Source organism: Rana temporaria, chromosome 6, assembly GCF_905171775.1.
Source record: "Rana temporaria chromosome 6, aRanTem1.1, whole genome shotgun sequence".
Taxonomy (NCBI): Eukaryota; Metazoa; Chordata; class Amphibia; order Anura; family Ranidae; genus Rana; species Rana temporaria.
In genome coordinates this window covers 65564626-65581334 of record NC_053494.1, presented here as the reverse complement: position 1 = coordinate 65581334, position 16709 = coordinate 65564626, and the positions used below count along the sequence as shown (strand labels likewise).

The 16709-nt window shown below is 46.5% G+C and overlaps 1 protein-coding gene across 2 annotated transcripts in view; it reads left to right on the top strand.

The window, feature by feature from the left end:
• The window catches only part of LOC120943546 (multidrug resistance-associated protein 1-like), a 264397-nt gene that overhangs the window by 211857 nt on the left and 35831 nt on the right, over positions 1-16709 (top strand). For both annotated transcript variants that reach the window (XM_040356912.1, XM_040356911.1), the window contains exon 24: positions 353-663. In XM_040356912.1, coding sequence (XP_040212846.1) covers positions 353-663 — 311 coding nt within the window. The remainder of the gene's footprint in view (positions 1-352; positions 664-16709) is intronic.

Below are 16709 nucleotides of genomic sequence, written 5' to 3'. Positions count from 1 at the left end.
GAGCGCCCCCTAGCGGCCCACGCAAGAATGCAGCCTAAAATCTGCGTGGCATAAGAGCCTTATGCCGCGCAGATTTTAGGCTGCAGTCGGTGTAACGAGGTTCCTGAATCAGGAGCACTTGTTACACCGGAGCAAGTAAGCAATTGCGCTGTGTAACCTATGGTTACACGGGCGCAATTGCTTCTTGAATCTGGGCCAATGTTTTTTTATATCTATACACAAATGTTTTGCCTTTCATTTCAGTTTTAAACTAAATGGGTTGTTTTACAAGGTGATTGTTTACTATCACTTTAATATATGATTTAAAATTTTGACCAGAGTTATGCATTCACTTTGTGTTTTTCCTCCACAGCTTTATGTATATATATAGCATCTAGCGCTATAATTGTTGGAGGAGTGTCAGTGTCCCGTCAGCTTCACTGCAAGCTCTTGTACAGCATCATGAGGTGCCCCCTGAGCTTTTTTGAAAGAACACCTAGTGGAAACCTAACCAACCGATTTGCAAAGGAAATGGACACTATAGATAATATCATCCCGCATATGTTAATGATGTTTATATTAATCTCCCTAACCATATTGGAGATACTACTGGTCATTGCAATAGCCACGCCTCTGGCTGCTGTAGCCTTTATACCTCTGGGTTTACTATACTTTTTCTTACAGGTAATTATTGGCTTGTCTGGGCCACACAGATTTTATTGTGTACATATTATAAATATATCCTGCATTTTCAGGAGAGGCGTTTTAGAAAGTTCCCAGTTTTCATTGAAGTATCTGATGTATGAATTTTGACGAGCATGATTTTAATAGTTGTAGAAGACAACTGAAGATGTGAATTGAAAAAAAAAGTAAGAGAGAGGCTGAAGGTAATCTCCCATACAAAGTCTGTTTATTGAAACAACTTTTAAAACCACATCTCATGGTATTTTATAACATTTTGGTCATCTGGTATCTGAGACAAGGCATATTAATATTCGCAGAAAGCGCTCACCAAGATTTTTCAACAAATCTCTATCTACCATATATTTCCAAGACAAGGATAGTAGAAGCCTTTACAGTAAGTGTATACCTTCACTATTATCGATGATGTAATCGATACATAAATGATGTAAGCTATACTTATGGCTGGTTCACAGAAAAGCAGATAGTAATGTGAAGATAATGGATCAATACATGGGGTATACCCAATAAGAATCATGGTTAGTTTCTCATTAGTGCATAGTGCATTCCCATAATATCTGGAACATGTTTTGCTAGATGTATATACTGTATGTATGGATCCAATAGACATGACTATCTGCTTTTTTGTGTGCTTAGAGATTTGTTGGCAAATCTTGGTGAAATCTTCTGCAAATATCAATATGTCATAGGCATTGTCTCAGATACAGTACCAGATATCTAACCACCCACAATGTTTTAATAAGCCATGAAATATGGTTTTAAAGGTTATTTTCTCTTTCGTTCATTGACGGACACAGCCCTCATTCTCGACCTTAGGGTTATATCGCCACCTTTAGGAGTAGGACTAGGTAGAAACAAAAAAAAAAAAAACAAGCACAGCACGGCGGTCCTTACTGGCAGTAACCCTCCACTCTGCTCCCGGCAGCTCAGTTTTTTTTCTGCCTAGTCTAGGAGAAGGACCTGGCTCCCTGCTGGGATCTGTGGTTCCTTTGCTTTTCTTTTTCTTCTTATTTTTATTTTTTTACGATACATCTGCAATCAACTGCTGGGCTGGGTGACAGGCTGGATATTATAGATCCAGGTAGTCTCCCCAGCCTGGCCACCGAGCGCACGCAGAGACGTTGTCCTAGCAAAGAAGGGGACAAGAGGTTACGGTGACAGTGTTGAGTTGAGTAACCCTTTGTGGAACATTGCTAGTGAGGTTGAACAGAATGGTGTGGTGTTGATCTCAGATGGTTTGGTTGCCAAAGGTAACCACATAGGGGTTAGTGAACCTGAGAAACAAATATTGTTGGTTAATGTTGCGTCAGGTAGTGAAAGCGGTCAGTCCCTGACAGATTACATGGAAGTTGGTCCCCAACAGTCCCAGGAGAGTAGGTCTGGGGGAGGAAAAAGAAGGATCTTGATGGTAGAAGGGATAGAGAGATTAGTGGGAGCCCACGGTTCAGGAAGAAGTGCTGGTGGAAGCACAACCAGAAGAAGATGTGGGTGGCGTGCCCCTTTAGAGAAAAGGTGGGGCAGGTTAGGACTCCTGCTGCTGATAGTTGGCACAGAGGCGTCACGATGAAGTGTTGGTGGAAACATACCCGGAAAAAATGGGCCTACGCAGCCAATGGCTGGCACGGAGGTGTCCCATTTCTGACGATGGGTCTATGTGTTCCTCCCTCCGGTTCGAAACAGGAGGGGAGGATATGTGCGGGTGGGACCCTGTGCTATGGGAAAGATTGCTGGGTTACGCCATATGTTGGAGAGAAAGACACACTAATTACGCATCTGTGTGTTCAGTATTTAGTTGTGACCTGACTATAGCTCAGGGCCCCACCCTACAGACAGGAGGTCTGTGCTGGGAGTCAGGTGACTCCCAAAATCTCTGAGAGAAGTCAGAGATGCTGCATAGTTGAGCAGCAAGACGCTGACAGAAGAAAGCCAGGTTTGAGCTTAACGTTAGGAAACTGTGTGTTCTGAGGAACAGAACTAGGCCTAGGCTAAAGGCCTGAAACAGCCGGATGGCAAGTGTGTGAAAGCCAGGAGGCTAAACTGTTGAATTTGTCAAGATACAGGAATGGTGGAACCCCCTGCGAGGCCTACTATTTTATTTGTGAACTTTCGTGTTTTCTAAATAAAAGTGGGCTACCAAGCCCTTAAAAACTCAGTTCTGGATTGGCGTACTCACTGGAAAACACATCTATCGCTGGAGTCTAATAACCCCAATCTTACAATATATATATATATATATATATATATATATATATATATATATAATGTGTGTAAATAAAAAAAATATCACAAAAATAAAAATGCATGCTAACAAAAGCACCATGCATTTTGATGCAGCGGCATTAATAGATACAATTAAAAAAAGGCCCATGCACTTTGGTGCTATTGAGGGGTGGCAGGCAGTTCATTCTCAAATTAATAGGCTGTTCTGCAGCAAGGCACATACTATGTGCGTGAAAATAAAATAAAATAAAAATCACAAAAATGCATGCTAACAAAAGCACCATGCATTTTTTTGAGAATCGTGAGAGAATCGCGATCTTCATTCTAAGCAAAAGAATTGTGATTCTCATTTTCCCAGAATCGTGCAGCTCTACTGCCTTTAGGAATTAATATGAGAAACACCAGCAAATCTATTGACGTAGCTTTAGGTGCACACTGTAAGGACACAGACAGTACACCACGTGGAAATACTGCAGCTAGCACAATCACCTGCCTGCCTGTCAGTAAATTAATCGATCTAGCTAAACTCAATGCAGTGTATAAATATATATACAACACCTGGGATGCATATATATCCTCTGCACACTATGGGCTAGATTCAGAAAGATAAGCGTATCTTTCTGCGGGCGTAGTTCCGTATTCAGAAAGAACTTGCGCCCTAAGTTACGTATGTGGGCCGGCGTAAGCCCGCCTAATTCAAATGGGGATGATGTGGGTGTGTTTTATTTAAATGAATGGTGACCCCGCGTATTTACAGCATGTGTCCTGTACTGAACTTTAAGGTATGGAATTTACAGGTAAGTCAAAATTCCTTTATTTAGGATCACTATACACTATGGGCCAGATTCTCGTACATCCGCCTATTTTTGCGCGGGCGTAACGTATCCGATTTACGTTACGCCTCCGCAACTTAGACGGACAAGTGCTGTATTCTCAAAGCACTTGCTCCGTAAGTTGCAGCAGCGTAGCGTAAATCGGCCGGCGTAAGCCCGCCTAATTCAAATGTGGGACAGGGGGGGCTTGTTTTATGTTAATGTTATGTGACCCGACGTGATTGACGTTTTTCACGAACGGCACATGCGCTGTCCGTGGACATATCCCAGTGTGCATTGCTTCAAATACGCCGCAAGGACGTATTGGTTTCGACGTGAACGTAAATTACGTCCAGCCCCATTCACGGACGACTTACGCAAACGACGTAAAATTTTCAAATTTCGCCGCGGGAATGACGGCCATACTTAACATTGGTTATACGCCTCATATAGCAGGGGTAACTTTACGCCGGGAAAAGCCTAACGTAAATGGCGTATCTGTACTGCGTCGGCCGGGCGTACATTCGTGAATTTGCGTATCTAGCTAATTTACATATTTTAAAGCGTAAATCAGCGTACACGCCCCTAGCGGCCAGCGTAAATATGCAGTTACTTTTTGCGGACGATGTCCTGTTTTTTATAGGAAATGTGGATAGCTCGTTGATTACAGTGGTCCAAATGATTAAGGAGTTTGGAAGATTCTCGGGGCTAAGTGTGAATTGGGATAAGTCGGCCCTACTCCCATTAGACCCGCTGGGGGTCCAGACAATCGCCGAAATGCCCCAGTTGAAAATATCAACAAAAATATCAACAAAATTGAAATATTTGGGGGTTTGGATCACTAGTGAAGTTAAGGAGTACACCACCAATAATATAGCTCCACTATTGTTGAGACTGAGATTAAAGAAGGATGCTTGGGGCCGCTTCCCCCTCTCTGTAGCTGGGAGATGCAACCTGATAAAAATGATCTGGCTACCCCAGATACTGTACGTTCTCCACAACTCTCCAATTTGGGTGAACCAAATATGGTTCAAACGAATGGAAACATTATTCAGGGAGTTAATGTGGAAGGGAGGCCAGGCCAGAATTAGACTGCAGACTATGCAGCTCCCGGTGAAGGAGGGGGGGATGGCGGTCCCACACCCTAGAACATATTTTTTGGCATCTCAGTTGCAACACATGGTGGGTTGTGGTATTCAAAATTCGGGTAATAAAGACTTTAGATTAATCCTATTAAGGTCCCCACATAAAATCCTAATAGAAGCCCTGGAGGCAGACTCACTTCACCATCAGTGCCCAACTGTAAAGCTAATCAACAAGGTGTGGCAAACTACTAAAGCTTTACTGGGATATACTGGTGTAACTGGGTATGCCCCCCTTGGGCACAATGAAAACTTGACAGAACTTAAAGATATTGAAATCCCTAAGATCTGGGAGAATCAGGGGATAACACGGGTATTACACATGTATGAGGGAGACTTAATTAAAACGTTTTCGAAATTGAGGAGTGAATTTAACATACCAAATAAAACATTCTTTAATTATCTACAAGTCAGGCACGCCCTCCAAACCCAATTTAAGATCCATCCGATGGTTAGGACCCATACCCCTGAGCTCCTTAAAATGATTCAGACTAATATTACAAAAGGTCAAATTTCTGCACTGTACGGGAAATTGGGGGCTAATGCCATAAGTCAAACCGGGGTCTCTAAAAGCCGAGAAAGATGGGAAAGAGACATTGGATTGCTAACCTCTGAGCAGTGGAACCAAATCTTACAGAGAGGAACATTGGTGTCAGTTGCCCCTGCGCAGAGATTATCCCATCTATTTCTACTGCACAGAGTCTATTACACCCCTAAAAAAATGTTTGTATTAGGCTGGAATGCAAATGATGAATGTCCCAGATGCAAAGCAACTGGAGATTTTATCCACATGTTCTGGAGATGCCCCAAGCTTTTTAGATATTGGATAGAAGTGATAAATAGGATTAATAAAATCTTTAAGACCTCTTTAGAGCCGGAGGCCAGAACTTGCCTACTAGGGGACACGGAAGAACATAGAATCCCTGCAGGAGCATTGGAAAGCGTGCTTAGGTGCCTCTTCCAAGCTCGGAAGCTAATAGCACAGAGATGGCAAGCGCATGTTCCTCCAACAGTCGAGAACTGGGTTGAAAACATCAATGCTCTGATTTGGTGCGAGAGGGTGGCCTTTATTAAGCAAGGAAACTACAACAGGTTTAGAAAAGTGTGTGGGAGCCTTGGCTGACAGAAATGGGAATATCTGTAGAGAGATAGTCTCTATAGGGGGATCATAAACCCCCTCTTATCCCAGTAGATGATAAAGCCGAATGACAAGTATAAATTAATCTAATAGCGCTCTCTCCAGCTTTGGATATGCTGGATTCCCTTTCCAGGTCTTTGAGATTAGACCCTTTCTCCCTTTTTGTGTTTTTTATCTCTCTTTTTGCGCTCTTTCTCAATTTACCCTTTTTTTTTTTTTTTTTTTTCACTCTCTGTCAACCAAACAAAAGACAATTTAGACCAAGATATCTGCCTCTACTTTTTTATAAATAAATTTATAATATTAATAGGGAGGGTGGGAGGGGGGAGAAGAGAGGGAGGGGATGGGGTAAATTAAGGAATTTAAATGAAATATGCTTGGCTATATGTAGAAATACAATGTAACTGTACCAGACAATGTAAACTATAGCTATGTAAACATATAAATCTGTAGATATGTCTAACTTTTTGGAAAACAATAAAGAAAAATTAAGATAAAAAAAAAAAAAAAAAAAAAAAGATTATTAGTAAATATGCAGTTACGATCCAACGGCGTAAGAGACTTAAGTCAAGGTACTGGCAACACTGCATTTCCTCGCCAGTGGATCTTTTCAGCGTACAAGTGGAGTTGTGGCTGGGATGTCACAATCCACCATGAGCCGATGTGTGGTCCAGGTTGTCCCCGCAATCCTGAGACGCATGTCCCACCACATCAGCAAACCCACCCAGGAGCATCTGCGGCATAAGGCAATGGTGGATTTCTTCAGAATTGCAGGATTCCCACACACCGTGGGGCCATTGATTGCACCCATGTGGCACTACGGCCCCCCAATGACACAGAACACATATATCGCAATCGTAAGCATTGGCATTCCATCAACGTACAGGTGATAGCCGATGCCCAATGCCTCATATGGCACGTCCGTGCCAAACACCCTGGGTCCAGCCACGACAGCTACATATACCGTCAAAGCACCATCCCAACAGAATTCGAACAGAACGTGTACGGGAACAGCTGGCTGGTTGGTGAGTGACATGGGTGTCAGGCATTACTGTCCGTCCCCCATGATGCAGACATCACGAGGGGCACATGCACGACTAACATCCTCCTGTCTTTTCCCTTCCAGGTGACGCGGCATTTGCACTTGGGCCCCATCTCATGACTCCGTTCCGGGATCCAGAAACCAGAGGAGAACAAAAATACAATGATGCACACAAACGTACCCGTGCAGTGGTGGAAGGCACATTTGGCGTCCTGAAGTCCCGTTTCCGATCCCTGGATACGTCCGGGGGGACCCTGTTGTATTCCCCAAACTTTGTGTGCCAGATCATTGGTGCATGTTGCATTCTGCACAACTACGCCATGAGAAAGGGCCTGGAGATTGACCTACGTGATGACCTGACCCCCGAACCACACAGTCCCCCCCCCTAACCCAGGCTACCCCGTCTCGTGAGGGAACAGCAGTCAGGAGATGCCTCGTGGTAGGCATGTTTGCACGTTAAACACACACATTCATCATGGCACAAGGAGAATGCACGCATGCACACCACTGTGGTCCCTAGCACACACCCCACATCACATTGGATTAGCCCAACATGCAGGACTTGGGAGCAGCAACGCCATGGCAAGGCTCCAATTATGTTGCTGACCATTCATACCACATTCACACGGGTCGTGGGGATAAATTCTCCCCAACGACCGAGGGTGACACCCCTTACTGTCAGGAGTGTCACCCCCCACATTCACACACCAGTCACACTGTAGCCTGCACTACTGACCGTGTGCAGTATTAAAACAAAACGCTCCTCACCGGAGATAAAAAATAAATAAAACTCCTCACTGGAGATAAAAAATAAATAAAACTCCTCACCGGAGATAAAAAAGAAAAAATAAATTTCCCCGTCGTGGGCTCTGCCTGGTGCCCCGTCTTTGCCTCCTCACTTGCATGGGGGCAACTTCAGGTGGGGGTGGGGCATCATCTGGAGACTTCTCCTCACGTCTCCCAATCCTGGCAGGTTCTGGTTGCCTGCCCTCCAACGCCATCCGCAGCTGGTGGGTGTTGTTGACGTTTTGTTGCCGCCTCAGGTGCCTCACCTCTGCCGTATTGGCCTTAACAGCCACTTTGAGGCTCTTGACCTCAGCCACCAGGCGGGAGGTCGTCGCCTGCAGCTCCCCAACACAGGTTGCCACTACTGCAGAATTGGCGCTGATATCCCCCAAAGACTCAGCGATCGGGGTCGAGGAGGCCAGTCTGTCTGCGACCCGCTTGATGTCCCGTGCAACATCCCCCACATGCTGGGTCTGGCGGGCCTGATCCCTCGCAAGGGTTTCCTGGATGGCCTCTGGAACCCCTCGCGTTTTTTTGGTGGCCTTCCTGGGGGCAGGAGAGGCTTGTGGCCGTGCATATGGGGAGGCCCGTGTGGAGCTTCCCCTGATGGAGGAGGAGGGTTGGGAGGGTTCACTGATGGGGGAGGAGGGTTGTGAGGGTCCCATGATGGGGGAGGAGGGTTGTGAGGGTCCCATGATGGGGGAGGAAGGTTGAGAGGGTCCCATGATGGGGGAGGAGGGTTGAGAGGGTTAAGGGATGGGGGAGGAGGGTTGAGAGGGTTCAGGGATGCTGGGATTTTCCTCAACTAGAAAAATGGCATCCTCCAGGTCCCCGTGCTGCTCCTCTACTTCCTCCAGGGGAGAGGTATGGGCACTCTCAACCCTGGATGGCGTGGGTCGCCCTGCAGCCGACGAAGGCCCAGCTCCCTCCTGCACATCTGTGGATGACACAAAACATTCACATGTTGGTGGACCCACACACTTGTCACATGTTCCCTTCCACCCCCTCACATGCTACACACCGTATAGGAGATAAAACACACTTACCTGTCCTCTAGGCCTGGTGTCCAGAGTCGTACCCCTCCATGCCCTCCACCTGCTCACGCTGCAGGCACTGTGCGATCAACTCGTCCTCCGGGGTCAACCGCACAGTACAGGGTGGTCCTCCTCCTGTGCCCCTGGCATGACATGCAATAGCACCCAGCTTTTCCCGGACCTTCCTTTTAAGATCATTGATCTTTTTTTGAATGTCTTGTGTGGTTCTGGTAGCATTGCCCACAGCACTGACCTCCAGGCTGAGCTGTGTCAAGATCTCCTTTTTACGGGCCTTACTTGTCTGGTGACTGAGGGCACCATGGAGAAACTTGTCGTTTTCAACTATGCCCGCAACAATAATTGCCCTCTCCTCTGGGCAATAGTTCCTCTTCCTCCGTTCCTTCCTCTTCCTCTGGGTATTTGCACCAGCCGACATTGCCTCGCAAAAGTACTTTCCTTCAGGATGTACTTTTGCGCCGGACAGGCGCATGTCTGGGCGTATTTATAGGTTTGGGGTATCACAGGAAGTTGGGCCAGCGTAGTTGTGAGCATGCGCACAGGGGAGCGATCATACGTCCACATGCTCGGTTCAGGATACGCCGGGCGTATATCACTACTCCAAGTTCCGACCATCATTTGCATAAAGTCACACCCACTTACATTTACGCCAGGTTACACCGACTAAATTAAGTTACGCCGGCGCAACGTTAGGAGCAAGTGCATTGTGAATACTGTACTTGCCTCTCTGATATACACCAGCGTATCGCAAATAAGATGCGCTACGCCGGTATAAAGATGCGCCAATCTACCTGAATCTAGCCCCAAATATTTTACTTGAATAGGTGTTAATTCCAGAAATTATGCACTACTATTTACACATAAATATCTAGTGGAATTTGCTTTTTCCAATCTTGTATTTCCTTGGTTGTGTGGGTAAAATCAGGCTGGTGTTAAGGCTGCATTCACACCTAAGCGACAGCCGCGTACGCGTGTAGCGGCAGATTTGCCGCGATTACAAATGTTTCTTTTTTTTTTTTTTTTTTTCTAAAGTATTCCCATTGCTGTCTATGGGAAAACGCGCGTGTCGCTTGAAAAAAAGGGTCCGGGACTTTTTTTCAGGCGACAGGCGTTGCGCGTCTATGAGATGTGAACCATCTCCATAGACGGCAATGGGAATTCTCACCTCTAGCGACAGAAGCGTCCCGCGTCGGGCGTTTTGTCGCTTAGGTGTGAATGGGGTCTAATAGGTAATGATGAAAGTCCAATGAAAGTTGCTTAAACAGATTCTAAACCTAAAAGACAAGCGAACTTTAGCTAGACATTAGACAATATAATGTCATCTGTAAACACATGACCCCTGCAAGTGTCAAAATTATGATTTCACGTGGTGTAGCTTCACATCCATACATATTTAAATGTAAGCAAGCCCCTTTATGTATAAAGTGGTGCACGTGACTAAAGAACATTAGCGGTGCAATGAAAGTCATGGTTTTCAGAGGAGTTGGTGAAGATATACTTTTTGTTTCAAGCAATGTACAGTATAATGGAAAGAACCCATACTGATCAATTAGATTTTTACTGCTTAAGAAAACTATGGACATTGAAAATGACTAGCTGCTGTGGATGATTTCATATTGCTCTCTAAATAATGGAAAATTGTTATCCTTACCTTCGGTAATTTTCCTTTCCTGGCCTGTCCTCACGTCAGCACATCATGGGTTAATCCCTCCTTTGGTCCACCAGTACCACCTTCTTTTAGCTAATAAGTAGGGGGCCCCTCCTCCCAGTCCTTGTTCCACTACTTTGGCGGACGACAGACTATAGGGAGGGAAAGGCTGTGCTGACGTGAGGACAGGCCAGGAAAGGAAAACTACCGAAGGTAAGGATAACAATTTTCCATTTTCCTGGCCAGTCCTCCCGTCAGCACATCATGGGATTTGATTTAGCACCTTAGGGCGGGAATATATATAAGACTCGGACGACAACTATAAATGCTGCTTAAGTAATATATTTATTGTTTTTTTTTTTTTTGTTTTTTTTTTCATTTTGTCTGAAATGGTGCCGATACCACAGCGTTTCCGAACCTAGACGCCTTAGATGACGTTACGTCTAGACTGTAATGCGTAGCGAAGGTCCTGCAGGAACTCCAACTAGCCGTCTTGCAAATTTCTTCAACCGGAATCTTGGCAAATGCTGCCCAAGAGGCTGCCACCCCTCTGGTAGAATGAGCTCTAGTTGCCTGTGGAGGCGTCAGCCCCTGTTTCTCGTATGTGAGCTTTATTACTTTGGTGATCCAGGTTGAGATTATTCTTGTTGAAGCCGCTTGTCCTCTTTTAGGTCCCGATGGTAGGACAAAAAGGGAATCCGTTTTGCGTACTTGTTGAGAACGGTGTAGGTAAATTGAGAAAAGGTTGACCATGTCCAGAGGTCTAAGGTCAAGTTCTTCTTCCTGCCTAGGAGGTAATGTAAAGCTGGGTAGCACTGCCTCCCAGTTAAGGTGGAATCTTGAAACGACATTGGGTGTTGCTATTGGTGAAGGCCTCAGAATTACTTTGTCCGGAAGAATGATGCAGTACGGTTCTTTACTGGACAGGGCCGCTAGCTCCGAAACCCTCCTTGCCGATGTTACGGCGGTGAGAAAAACCAACTTGAGTGTTAGAAACCAGAATGGACAAGATTCTGCCGGTACAAAAGGATGTAGAAGCAACGCTTTTAGCACTGTGCCTAAGTCCCATGCCGGGAACAGACACTTTCTTGGAGGATTTATTTTCAAGGTTGCCTTTAAAAATTGTTTTACTAGTGGTTCTTCTGCCCATCTATGCCCTGTAAAACACGACAAGGCTGATATTTGTACTTTCAACGTACTATACGCCAAGCCTTTGTTTAAAGCTGATTGCAAAAAGTCCAGTACCTGTGCCACACTCGGATTCAGTGAGGAGAAATTTTCTTGCAATGCAAAGGTTGTAAACCTTGCCCAGACCCTGTTGTAGGTGACGTTGGTTGAGGTCTTTCTAGACTTTAACAGTGTAGAAATTACTTCCTTTGAGATGCCTTGTGCCTGGAGTCTGGTTGATTCAGCAGCCAGGCCGTCAGTTGCAACCTGTTCAGGTTGGGGTGTACCCATTGGCGCTGCCATAGGAGGTCCCTCCTTAGCGGTAGCCGTATCGGGGGAGCCGACACCATGTGTAGGAGTAGAGGGAACCATGGCCTCTGCGGCCAAAAGGGAAGAATTATTATTGTCTGGACCTCCTCCTTCGCAATTTTTAACAAAGTTCTCATTGCTAGCGGCACCGGCGGGAAAACATAAACTAGGGGAAAATCCCATGGAATGGAGAATGCATCCTGGGTCAAGGACCTGTTGCAACGGAACCTGGAGACAAATTGAGTTGCCTTTGCATTGGCTCGAGTCGCCATCAGATCCACCGAGGGTGTCCCCCACTCGGAAAATATTGGTTCTAGGAACTTCCAGTTCAAGGCCCATTCGTTCTTGTCGGGGAAGTCCCGACTCAGATGATCCGCGATGGAATTCTGGCTGCCCGGAATATAAGCTGCTGTTAGGGCTTCCAGGTGTGTTTCGGCCCAAACAAATATCTTGGTTGCCACCTGCAAAAGTGGCAAGCTCTTGGTTCCGCCCTGTCTGGCTATATATGCCACTGCTGTCTTGTTGTCCAACATTAGTTTGACTCGAGCACCCTGTATCAGTTTCTCGAACGCCCGTAGGGCCATGTATGCTGCTTGCAGCTCCAAGAGGTTGGAGTGTCGGGATTCCGCTTTGCTCCAAAGCCCCTGCACCTGCCTGCCGAGGCAGTGAGCACCCCAGCCCCGGAGACTGGCATCCGAAGTTATCAGAACCCAGTCCCCGGGGCTGAGGGGCATGCCCCGCGACAGGTTCTCTGATGACTTCCACCAGGCTAGGTTCTGTCGAATCCCACTCGGAATGAGGATCCTTTGGTGGAGAGAGGTACCATCCCATTGGTTCAGGAAGGTTGTCTGGAAGGCTCTTGTGTGGAACCTTGCCCAAGGGATGGCTGGGCTTGCTGCAGTGAACATCCCGAGTAGGGTCATACAGTCTCTCGCCGTTAGCGATGACGATCTCATCACGCTGCCAACGCAAGCTACCAACTCTGCCTTCTTTCGTTCGGGTAGAAGGACCAGGCCTCTGTTTGTATTGAAGACCAGTCCCAGATATTCCATCTGTTGTGAGGGAATTAATTGACTCTTTTGTTTGTTGATGATCCAGCCAAACCTTGATAGGATTTTCAGAACCATTTCGCGTTGACCCGCAAGTTCTTTGCTTGAACGTGCCACTACCAAAATGTTGTCTAGGTAGTGAAAAATCGTTATGCCCTTCAGGCGAATGATGGCAATCACTGCTAGCAAGATTTTGGAAAATATTCGTGGGGCTGTGCTGATGCCGAAGGGCAGACACGGGAATTGAAAGTGGTCTTCCCCCACCAGGAATCTTAGATATTTTTGATGTCTTTTGTTGATTGGGACGTGCAGATATGCATCCGTTAGATCGACTGATATCAGCCAATCTCCTGGTTGCAACACAGAGATGATTGTAAATATGGATTCCATCTTGAATGTCTTGGGCTCTATGAAGTGGTTTAAAACCCTCAGGTCCAAAACTGGTCTGAGATCTCCTGATGCTTTGGGAACTAGAAAGATTGGAGAATATACCCCTTTTCCTTGTTGACATGGGGGTACCGGCGAGATTGCCTTCTTTTGCTGCAAGCCGGTTAAATATTCTTGTAAGCAGTTCCGTTTTTTCTGATCTGTTGGCCATTCTGTATGGACCACCGTATTGGGTGGTTTCTGCTGAAAAGATATTTTGTAACCGTATCTGATTGTCTTGCGGACCCATTGGTCCCTGACTTTTTCCGCCCATACTCCCCAGAAGGACATTAATCTGGCGCCCACCTGGACAGGACGGGCGGATATCCCGTCAAAAAGACTTCTCGGGTTTCTTTGCGGTCTGCGCCGCTCTAGACTTTACCTTCCGCAAAAACGAATTTTGTGGGTTTTTCCAGTAGGGTCTTGTATATTCCCGTCCTGGCCTGTATGCCCTGGCGTCATACGCCCTTTTGTACTCTGGCTGGGCTGGCCGAGTGGCCTGCTGTCTCTTCCTGGGTCTCTGTGGCATTAGACCTGATTTTCCCCCTGTAGCCCGACTGATAGCTTCTTCTAGGGTCTTTCCGAACAGCACTTTGCCGTTAAACGGAATATTGCAGAGACTCAGTTTGGAGGTGCTGTCTGCGCCCCAATGCCGCAACCAAAGAGCCCTCTTTGCCGTCACTGCAAAAGCCATGATCTTTGCAAGTAGCTTTGTCAAGTCCATAGAGGCTTCTGCTATGAAATCGGCAGCAAGATCGAAATCCTCCATTGTTTGTATGAGTGCTTCTGAGCCTGTCTCTGCTTTAAGGGCTGCTTGGGTTCTCGTGGTCCAGACCTTGAGTGCCCTGGAGACTGAAGTTAGGGCAATGGCCGGGCGACACGCTGCACCTGCGGCTGAGTATACCTTTTTCAGATCTGTGTCTGCACGTCTATCCATTGGATCTCTAAAGGTCGTGGAATCCTGCAAAGGCAGCGCGACCTGTCTGGCCAAGCGCTGTAAGGCCGCATCTATGCCCAATGGTGAGTCCCAAAGGTCTGCCTCTGGAGTTTTAAAAGGGTACAACCTTGAGAAACGATTTTGAACGTTTGCCCTCCTTTCTGGCCTTTCCCATTCTTCCTCGAACCATTCTCGGATTTCTGGTAAGAGGGGGAAGGTAACCCCTTGTCTCTTACGGCTAGGAAAAAATCTTTTAATTTTTTCAGGCGGCTGAACATCCTGATCCCAGTCAATGGCCTCTCTTATGGCTGTGACAAATGATTCAATATATTGAAAATCAAATAAATACTCTGAGGGCTCTTCAGAGTCCGATGAGCCTGGTGATAGCGTCTCCCGAGTAGGTGAATCGTCTCGTCCTGGCTGATTGACGCTACTAACTTTGGGCCTTGATCTAGGTGTTTTGGTAGCTGAGGCTGCCTGAATACCCTCTGCTACTGCGTCTTGGATATAGTCTTTAATTCTTTTTGCCTCTGCTTCCCGGTCTGTAGCCATATCTTTAATGCAGCCGGCGCAAAGAAGCTTGCCAGGTTCGGATGGAGCCGAACATGCCCAACAAAGACCATCGTCTGGGCGGGGTCTTGACCCATCTTGCTCTGCTACAGTCGCAGAGTGACTGGATTTGAATGAATGAATGAATGAAAAACTTATATAGCGCGGCACATGCGAACTGAATCGCCTCTGGGCGCTTGTTGTTAGTGTCTCATGCCTTTCAGAAAAGCAGGGTTTTGATCTGCCTTCTGAAAGACAGGTGGTTTTGCTCCAACCGAATGCTGGTTGGTAAAGCATTCCAAAGCCTGGGGCCCTGGAAAGCAAACCTTCTTTCTCCTTTGGACTTGTATTTGGTTATAGGAACCTTGACCAGATTTTGGTCGGTGGAACGCAGAATGCGGCTGCAATTGTGCGGTTTGATCTTGTCGCATAGATATCTAGGAGCCTTCCCATGGATGCACTTATGTGTCAGGCAGAGTGCTTTGAATGCAATTCTGTCTTTCACTGGCAGCCAGTGAAGGGATCTCAGTGAAGGTGAGATTGATTCCCAAGATTTTTTCCCAGTCACCAGTCTAGCGGCCGTATTCTGTACGACTTGGAGACGAGCGATTTGGTACTTGGGTAGCCCGAGGTAAAGGGCATTTGCATAGTCCAGTCTGGAATTCACGATAGATCCCACCACGACTGCTACGTCTTCTTTGGGAATAAATGGAATCAGTCTGCGTAGTAGGCGCATCAAATGGTGCGCCCCGCTGACTACTGACCCTATTTGTGCGTCCATTGTCATGAAGGTGTCAAACGTGACTCCCAGACTTTTGACTTTGGAGCTAGGGGCGATGATTTGTCCCAGAATGGGAGATGGTGTCCAGTTTGTTGTCGGTGATTTCTTCCGACTGGCATCGAAGATAAAGAGTTCTGTTTTAGCACTATTGAGTTTGAGATAACTCTTAGTCATCCAGTTTTCTATTGAAGAGAGACAATTCTCTAAACTTAGATGATGATCCTTTTTGTGGCAGATGCGAAAATACAACTGCGTGTCGTCTGCATAAGAGTGATAAAGTAGTTCATGGCTACTGATAATATCAAAGAGAGGACGAAGATAGATATTAAACAGCACTGGTGATAAGGGGGATCCTTGGGGGACCCCACATGACACCGTGCGTTTTTCTGACGTGAAGGATCCCAGTTTCACTGTTTGTGATCGGTTTCCTAGAAAAGAGGAGAACCATGGTAAGGCATCTTCTGAGACTCCGGCGACTTCTGTTAGTCGTCTCAGTAGCAATCCATGGTCTACTGTGTCAAAAGCAGCGCTTAGGTCCAGCAGAACCAGGAGAGATGATTCTCCTTCGTCTGCGGCCTCGAGCGCATCGTCCCATATTTTCAGTAAGGCCGTTTCTGTCCCGTGTCCGGGGCGGAACCCGGATTGAAATGGATCGAGTAGGTTGTGGGTGTCCAGATGCTGTTGCAGCTGATTTACCACCACTTTCTCCATTATCTTGGACAGAGCATTTAGACTTGTTATGGGACGGCGGTGAGTTGGGTCCATAGGATCCAAATAAGGTTTTTTCAATATCGGCAGGATTGTGCCCTCTTTCAGCGGAGAAGGCACTATGCCTTCCTTAAATGACTGATTTATAAGCTGCGTGATCGGAGGCGCCAGGATGTCGGCACATTCCTTCAGTAGCTTGGTGGGAATGATGTCATTCGGTGCTGTGCTGTCGCGCAGCAGACCAATGAGTTTTTTTGTTGTA